The sequence below is a fragment of the Dasypus novemcinctus genome, chromosome 21 (genome assembly GCF_030445035.2).
Source record: "Dasypus novemcinctus isolate mDasNov1 chromosome 21, mDasNov1.1.hap2, whole genome shotgun sequence".
Taxonomy (NCBI): domain Eukaryota; kingdom Metazoa; phylum Chordata; class Mammalia; order Cingulata; family Dasypodidae; genus Dasypus; species Dasypus novemcinctus.
In genome coordinates, this window is record NC_080693.1 from 56,800,344 (window position 1) to 56,808,411 (window position 8,068).

Genomic DNA, 8,068 nt, shown 5'->3' on the forward strand with positions numbered 1-8,068 from the left:
TTTGAGACCCTGAGTCTTGTGCCCCTCTAGCCCTAGTAAATTACAGTACTCCCTAAAGTTGAGACTATCTTGTTCTCCTCAAAAAAATTCTTTTTCCAGGGGCCAGAAATGGAATATCACCTCAACGGTTGTTACTTCCATCCTCTCCATCTGTAAGGCTTTTTTTTTTTTTCACTAACACAGTGACAATAGTGGAGGTGAGAGTCTTTAGTGTCCTGAGGGCAAAAAGCTCCCCCTGTACCCACATATTGACCTGAGCTTTGAGAGTGCTCTAAGTTAAATCAGTGGCTCTCTTGGTTCCTGTTTATGTCCCCGGAGATAGATGCAGATACAAGAATGAGGCTTGATAGACGCAGATACAGGAGTGCAGGCACATCTAAGACACCACCTGTTGGGGGGTGGGCAAGAGGTGTCGCAGAGGAGAGTAAATGCCTCCAGGTGAGGACGGCGGGCAGATACAAGGTGCAGGGTCTGTGCTGCAGCCCTGGGTGGGGAAGAGAACCCTGACCACGCAGCCATGGAGGACCCATGCAGGGGCCCTGGCCATCTGGGTCGTCTGGTTCACTCCTCTCTATCAGCCCTGGCATCCCCGACCATTTTCCAAGATTTAACGGTTGCTTTTTGGGGGTGGGATGGGGCTAGCAGGGCTGGTGATTGTAAATGTTTTCTCTCCCTTATTTGCACCTTAACACTGACCTTTTTCAAAGGGTGGAAGCCTTTCATTCATGTATTTCTTTTTTGTGGGGTGGGGTGGGAGGAATGCTGTTGACTGTGTAAAAAAAACACTTAATTTACTCTATTTTTAAATGCTTGGAAAAGAAGCTTTCTCCCCTAGATTTTTTGTTTTCCAGGCCCCAAGAAATCTTCCATCCTCTGAAGAGAATGGGGGAGAGGTTTCTTTAGCTTTTCTGGAGAAAGGGAGGCATTGGGGTGCAGGAGTGTGAGACTCTGGAGTCAGAATGGGGGGCTCATGGTGTCCAGGTCGTGGTCCTCTGGAGTTTTTGAATCAATTAAAGCAAATAATGCTCTCTGTTTTCCACCAGGCCCAGGCGAGCGATTGGCCGAGGCCAGTCCCGTGACCACGAAATCCCTGCAATTTCGCCTGAGTCCTGGGTTTAATAGAGAGAGTCCCCATACGCCTGTATTTATCAGCAATATACAATTATAAAGGCCCAAATTAAAAAAAAAAAAAAGAAAAGAGAGAGAGAGCACGAGCGAGAGAGCAAAATCTCCCCCTCCCAAAATCGCTCCATCACATAAACGGGGGGGGGGGCAGGAGGGGGGTCCCTTCCGATCCTCCCTCCTGACACCCCCCAGCAGGCCCCCTCCCCCACCATTGAAAGCCATGAATTTTGAATTTGAGAGGGAGATTGGGTTTATAAACAGCCAGCCATCGCTTGCCGAGTGTCTGACTTCCTTCCCCGCTGTCTTGGAGACATTTCAAACTTCATCAATCAAGGAGTCGACATTAATTCCTCCTCCTCCTCCTTTCGAGCAAACCTTCCCCAGCCTCCAGCCCGGCGCCTCCACCCTTCAGAGACCCGGGCGCCAAAAGCGAGCCGAAGATGGGCCCGCTCTGCCGCCGCCGCTCCCCGCCGCCCCCCCAGCCCCCGAGTTCCCCTGGATGAAAGAGAAGAAATCCGCCAAGAAACCCAGCCAATCCGCCAGGTCTCCTTCCCCGGCCGCCTCCTCCATCCCGGCCTCCGGGGTCGGATCGCCCGCAGGTCGGTAAGCGGGGTGGGGGTGGGGTGAGGGGCAGCGAGAAGAGCGGGGGCGAAAGAGCGGTGGGAGAGGTTTGAAAACCGGTGGCGAATCCGTTGGGGTTCCCTGTCCCCCTCGGTTCCAGGGACAGGGAAGCCGAATATCCCACTTGGGTTCAGGCCTGGCCGCTGCCAGCATATATATATCTATATATATATATATTTAAACTGCAGATTTTGGAAGCTGGTTGGGAAAGGGCTTCTTTTTTTTCCTCTGCTACAAGAAAGGGATTCTATCGGGGTCTTTATCCCTACCCGTATAGGGGAATGACCGTGTTGTTGCGGGAAATCAGTCTGGAGGCAGAAGAGGATGCGTTCCCCCTCCCCCAAGCCTAGGAGTAGAGGGGGAATTTGAATCTAGGAAGGCAATGGGGTAAAGAATAATCTTTTTAAAATGAACCCTCTCCCCGGGTTGAGCTGGGAAAGTGCCGAACTGGGGGGAGGGGGGTGTCCACTGGGAGGACACGGGAGGGGGTCTGAGGGCGAAAGGGAGCCCCTCCTGGTCCCCTGCGCTGCCCGTGGGCGGCTTTCTCAATGCTTTGCCCTGACCCGGCCGGGGCTGCCGAGCCCGGGAGGGAGGGGAAGGAGCTGGGAAGCAGCGAGAGCAAGTCGCTCTGGCGACGGGTGGGAGGAGGGTTCCGCTGACACCGCTTCAGCGCGTAGAGTGGTCTTTATCGCGGCCGCTCTGACGCCGGGGCTGCTCTCCCCGCAGATGGCGCGGGGCCGCCGGAGGCGGGCGGCGGCGGGGCGCGCAGGCTGCGCACGGCGTACACCAACACGCAGCTGCTGGAGCTGGAGAAGGAGTTCCACTTCAACAAGTACCTGTGCCGGCCGCGCCGCGTCGAGATCGCGGCCTTGCTGGACCTCACCGAGAGGCAGGTCAAAGTCTGGTTCCAGAACCGGCGCATGAAGCACAAACGGCAGACGCAGCACCGCGAGCCGTCCGAAGGGGACCCGGCGGGCCCGGGCGCCCTGGAGGATCCCGGAGACCCCGCCGAGGAGCCGGCGACCAGCCCGGGCGGCCCCTCCGCTTCGCGGGCGGCGCGGGAAGCCTATTCGCACCCCCTCGAGGTCGCCCCGGGGGTCCCGGGAGCCCCGCGCCCGCGGCCTTTAGCGGCTCGCGTGGAGGGCGCGGGCGGACCGAGCCCCGGCGGCGCGCTGCGCGGGACCCGCGGGCTGGAGCCCGAGCCGCTGCCGCAAGACGCCTGCCCCGAGCGGCAGGATTCGCCTTTCCTGCCCGACCTCAACCTCCTCGCGGCGGACGCCTGTCTCCAGCTGGCCGAAGGCCTCTCCCCCAGCCTGCAGGGCTCGCTGGACAGCCCGGTTCCCTTTTCGGAGGAGGAACTGGACTTCTTCACCAGCACGCTCTGTGCCATCGACCTGCAGTTCCCCTGACCCGTTTCCTCGGTCCTTTTGACCTCCGCCCCCCCCCCCCCCCCCCCCGTCTGCTGGAAAAACCGAGGACCCCCCTTTCCCCAAGTCGTACAGACTTCTTTATGTGTTTTGCTAATATTCAGGTATTATTGAATTAGCGTTCAATCCACCCCCTGTCTTCTCTCTCTAAAATATTGGGCACTCGGCTTCTTTAGTATCACACAGAAAAATTCTGTTTGGTAGACTCTTTCCAACGAAATCTCAGGAATAATTAAAGTGGGGGGGAGGCTTTCTTAAAAAACTAGAGGGACCTATTTTCCTCTTTTTTTTTTTTAAGTTATAGACCGTAGATTATTTATTAAAATTCTTTAATCATAGGAAAAGGGGAAAGTATTTATTGTACATTATTTTCATAGATTAAATAAATGTCTTTATAATATGAAAACGAGTGTTTGTGTGGGGACCCAGCCCCTTCCCGCTCTCCCCCAGCACGCGCCGCCAGGTTGGGCCCGTCCAGCCGCGGGGGCAGCGGCAAAGCCGTCGGGGCCAGCGAAGTCCGGCTGGTACAAAAGTGGCCCAGCTTGGTCGCCGCTTCTCCGCCCGCGACTCTGGGGAAAATCAGGGTGTGTGCTGGGGCTCGGTCGGCTCCCCGCCGTCCAACAACGGCCTTTGTCTCTGCAAGGGTGTTCCCAGGGCCTCTGCTTGGACCTGAAGGTGGTGGTGAAGGGAGGGTGTGCCGAGAACAGAAGAATGCTCAGAGAGGAGGCCTCGGGGACCGGCTCTGGAGTCGTGGCGAGGGACGCAGGGCTTTAGCTGGGTGGGAAGGGGCCCCACGTCTTCCCAGGTTTTTCGTTTCAGTGACCGGAGCGGAATGGAGGGGCCTTCAGGAAGCCCGGGGACCGAGGCCTGTGGGCATGGCCCGGGCCTTCTGGGCGCTGTAGGTGGCGGAGGACTGGAGTGGGGGGTCGGGAGCTTTCACCCGACGCAAGGCCGGGTGCCCAGGGATGGGGCCTGTTCTCCCCGGGGCCGAGAAGAGAGGCCGGCTGAGAAAGGGGGAGCTGCCGGACGCCAATGCCCTTCGGTCCCCGCAGTCACCCCCGGGGGGTCCCGGGTTTGGGAGAGCGTCCGAGGAGCGGCGAGGCGACAGGTTCGGGGAGGCCCGAGCAGCGTCGGAGGCGCGTGGTCTGCGAGTTGGGAAGGAAGGAGGAGCGAGGAGAGCGGGAGGGAGACGGGGAATCGGGGAAGATGCTCAAAATGGCGCTGGGGCTGGGCGGGCCGCGGAGGAGGCGCGGCCGCCATGACAGGCGCTGCGGCGGCCCGGGTGCCGCGTCTTCCGGGCGCGCGGGGAGGCGCGGAGCCCGGGAGCCTCCCTTCGGGCTTCCTTTTGTTTTTTAAAGGAACCCGATGGTGGCGGAGGAGGCGCGGGGCGGGCGGGCGGGGGCCCGCGCGCGGGGGCTGCCTCGCGGGCTGCGTCTTCAGATCCTTGGCTCCGGGATTTGAAGCCCGGCCAGAGCTTTCTCCAAGGGCAGACCCAGCCGCCTTTGCCAACGACTTCATTTTCCATCCCAGCTTTCTCTCCCGTCCTCCCCGGTCGCCTGCTCCTTGCAAACCCAGTAAGCGGGAAGGAGGATCGATTCCCCCCGTCTGCCTCCTGGTTCGTTCTGGGGGAACGTGGAGATTTAAAGGGCCCCAGAAAGTCATCCATCCTCCTTAGGTTTATTTATATTTCTCAGGCTCAGGAACAGACAGCGCGGGGCGATCTTCGCGGCAGATGCTGCTGTTCTGTAAAAGCTGTTTACTTTCCTGGGCCTCTCAGACTTTCCCCTGGCCCATCAGGGCGGAGACGGAGACGTGGAGCACCAGGCACTGAGAGGTGGCAACTGTCAGGACAAGCCAAGAGCCAGTATATGTTGTGACATATATGACTAGACAGGCCCTTGCCTATTTTTTTTTAACAGGGTCTCCCGGTGTGGGAAGTACACATATCTTATTGTGTTGAAAGTTTAAGAACTGTCTTAATGTAGAATTCATCTCGTGTATTAAATAATCTTATGTCATGTTAAATTGCACTTATTTCTCTCATAAATAAATTAATATAGAACAATTAGGCTTGTTATTATAATATCATGTATCTTATTAGTTTATTTTCCCTCATAAAATACATAGGTATGAAATAAATTCAATATATTAAAGTAATAATAAACAACTTATTGGCTTGTATGTTTATTTTCCCCATAAATAAGTGAATATACAATATATTAAAGCCACACTGTACATCTCATTGGGCTTGGTGTTTATTTCTCCATAAAATATGCCCAAAGGCCATGTTTAACGTCTTAAAAATCACAGCACATAAGCTATCTCTACCCTAGCAAAATGAAACAGACATTTCAGCTGGGGACTTTGATTTCTATGGAGAGTCAAACTGGATAATTTGGTCTAATTAAAAAGACTCTTTCAGCTATAGCAGGTGGTCATAAAGATCAAGAATACCAAAAGGATCTTGCTAATTGCCCACCTTCCAACTTTCTTTGCCCCCAAATGCAGATTCTGCTCTGCTGGGGAGAATTCACACCCTGGGATCATGGTTTGGTCTGAATACTCCAGGCCCCCAGGGACCTGTGAGTCTGCAGTTCTCTAGAGCTTTACTACTGAGTGTTGAGAGTGGTCGTGGACCAGCAGCATCAGTACTGGCCGTGAGCTAGCCAGGAATGCACAATCTGGGAAGTGGAACTTGGCCCAGTGGATAGGGCTTCGGTCTACCACATGGGAGGTCCGCGGTTCAAACCCTGGGCCTCCTTGACCCGTGTGGAGCTGGCCCATGCTCAGTGCTGATGCACACAAGGAGTGCCCTGCCACACAGGGGTGTTCCCTGCGAAGGGGAGCCCCACGCGCAAGGAGTGCACCCTGTAAGGAGAGCCGCCCGGCGCAAAAGAGAGTGCAGCCTGCCCAGGAATGGCACCGCACACACAGAGAGCTGACACAACAAGATGACGCAAAAAAAAGAAACACAGATTCCCAGTGCCGCTGATAAGGATAGAAGCGGTCACAGAAGAACACACATCAATGGATACAGAGAGCAGACAACTGGGGGGGAGAGAAATAAATAAACCTTAAAAAAAATGCACAATCTTAGGTCCCACTCCAACCTACTGAATCAGAAGCTGCAATTTAACTGATCCCCAGGTGATTTATATGCACATTAAAGTTTAAGAAGCACAGCTAGATTACAGTGCCACCTTGCTTCCTGCCATGCTTAAAATTTTTATCCCTCTTACCTATCTACTGTCTTCCAACTCTCTCCTACCCAGAACAGTGGCCCAAAGGTCAGGGAATCTCAGCTCCTACCTGAGGCTGCCTCTGGCCTGAGTGGGTGGGGAGCAAGGAGGCTGCAGCCAAAGAATCTCTCATGAAGAAAACAATGTTTACTTTCAGGTACTTGGGTATCCTGGTGTGAGAAGCTCCTAATCCAGCGAACCAGGATGTCCAGCATTCATTCCCCTTTATTGACTCCTGGAGGGAAGGGTTAAAAATTTAAAAAAACCAAAACAAAACAAAAAACAAACTCACCTTCCCTGATGCCACCACAGCAACCAAAAGCATTTCCTGAGGAAAATGACTCCCTTCTTCAATCTCCCCCCTCAATTTCAAATTCACAGGAATGCCTGGAGATTTGGGGATTCATAAGTGATTGCGGAAAGCGGATGTGGCTAAAGTGATTGGGCTCCTGCCTACCACAGGGAAGTCTGTGGTTCAGTTCCCGGTGCCTCCTAAAGAAGACAGTGAGCTGGCACAACGGGCAGGGGCAGCAGGGACTGGAGGTGGCTTAAGCAATTAGGCCTCGTGTGGGTTTGGTTGCCCGGTGCCTCCTAAAAGAAACAAAGAAGACAAACTGACACAGCAAGTGCAAACAATGAGGGAGTAGGGAGAGATAAATCAATCAATCTTAAAAAAAAAAGGGTGGGGGGATTGGGACTCAGGGTGCCTGTATTCCATATTAGCTTCTTTTCCTCCTTTCAGCTCGGGGATCATCTCTTTAGCCTCAGTTTCCCCAGCTGGCTGTGGAGAAGAAGGGGGATGTGGAGTGGTTCCCAGATAAGGCAGCAGATCCCCCCACCCCCAGTGGTGGCAGGTTAGAGGGCAGTGCCAGGCGGCTTCACTCACTTATCCTGGTCCAGGCAACGTGCCTCTTGTGTCAGCATCAACTATGAGCGGTCTGCTGCACAGCTGGCTTATAAATCGGCTGTGATGGGAGTGCGAAGGTTTTAGTGCAGCCCAGAAGGCCGCTGGTCAGCCTGCCCTGCTCCTGGTGAGTCATTCTTTTAAGAAGAATGGCTCATTAATATTATGGTGAAAACAAAGGACCATTAGAGTGACGAATTATTTGTAATCTTTATAACACTGAATCATCAAAAAAAAAAAGTTAACTTATGTCTGGGCAAATCCTTTCTCCTTTCTGGGAGGACCTTAGTTTCTCCACCTGTAAAATAAATGGAAAAATCTAAATGCCTGAAATGTACTTTGCGTCGATATATGCCAGAATATGCCTGAAGAATATTCCGTTTGTTAGTCTTCACAAACAATGTATCCCGTCTTTATTATGGATGGTGCCATTGTTTGTTTGTTTTTTCAGGAGATGCAGGTGATTGAACCCAGGACCTCCTTCCTACAGGTGAAGCTGCCCTCACCCCCTGAGCCACACCTGCTCCTCACCATTGTGCTCTTATAGCTGGGTGGTGACTCTTGGTGTCTGACAATAACCCCACTCCCATACTTCTGGTGGGAACATTTTCGCAAATGTTAATTTGTATTTTTACATCGACAAACATGCCCCAATCATTATTTAAGTGAGTAGGAAGAAAATTCTTTTCAACAAGCATGTTTTGGGTGCAGTGCTATATGCCAGGTCCCAGGTAGTCAATAAATCTGAGTAT

The 8,068-nt window shown here is 53.6% G+C and overlaps 1 protein-coding gene and 2 long non-coding RNA genes across 3 annotated transcripts; 2 read left to right on the plus strand and 1 right to left on the minus strand.

Annotated features, from left to right (window-relative positions):
- The first annotated feature begins 1,259 nt into the window (after nucleotides 1–1,259).
- HOXB2 (homeobox B2) lies at nucleotides 1,260–3,579 on the plus strand. Its single transcript, XM_058284044.2, has 2 exons — nucleotides 1,260–1,724; nucleotides 2,473–3,579. The coding sequence occupies exons 1-2, from the start codon at nucleotides 1,346–1,348 to the stop codon at nucleotides 3,153–3,155; spliced, it is 1,062 nt and encodes a 353-aa protein (XP_058140027.1). The 5' UTR covers nucleotides 1,260–1,345; the 3' UTR covers nucleotides 3,156–3,579.
- Nucleotides 3,486–7,301, minus strand: LOC139437159 (uncharacterized). The gene is made up of 2 exons (XR_011646861.1): nucleotides 6,483–7,301; nucleotides 3,486–5,014 (listed from the first exon to the last, which is right to left on the minus strand). It is a non-coding gene; the product is annotated as an uncharacterized lncRNA (long non-coding RNA).
- On the plus strand, nucleotides 4,438–5,344 carry LOC111758666 (uncharacterized). Its single transcript, XR_009182444.1, has 2 exons — nucleotides 4,438–4,788; nucleotides 4,868–5,344. It is a non-coding gene; the product is annotated as an uncharacterized lncRNA (long non-coding RNA).
- Nucleotides 7,302–8,068: the final 767 nt, after the last annotated feature.

Bases quoted from the DNA above. Each gene is read 5' to 3' on its own strand.
- HOXB2 (XM_058284044.2), top strand. From the start codon at position 1,346: ATGAATTTTGAATTTGAGAGGGAGATTGGGTTTATAAACAGCCAGCCA. The intron at 1,725-2,472 runs GTCGGTAAGCGG...CTCTCCCCGCAG, and splicing joins CGGGGTCGGATCGCCCGCAG to ATGGCGCGGGGCCGCCGGAG.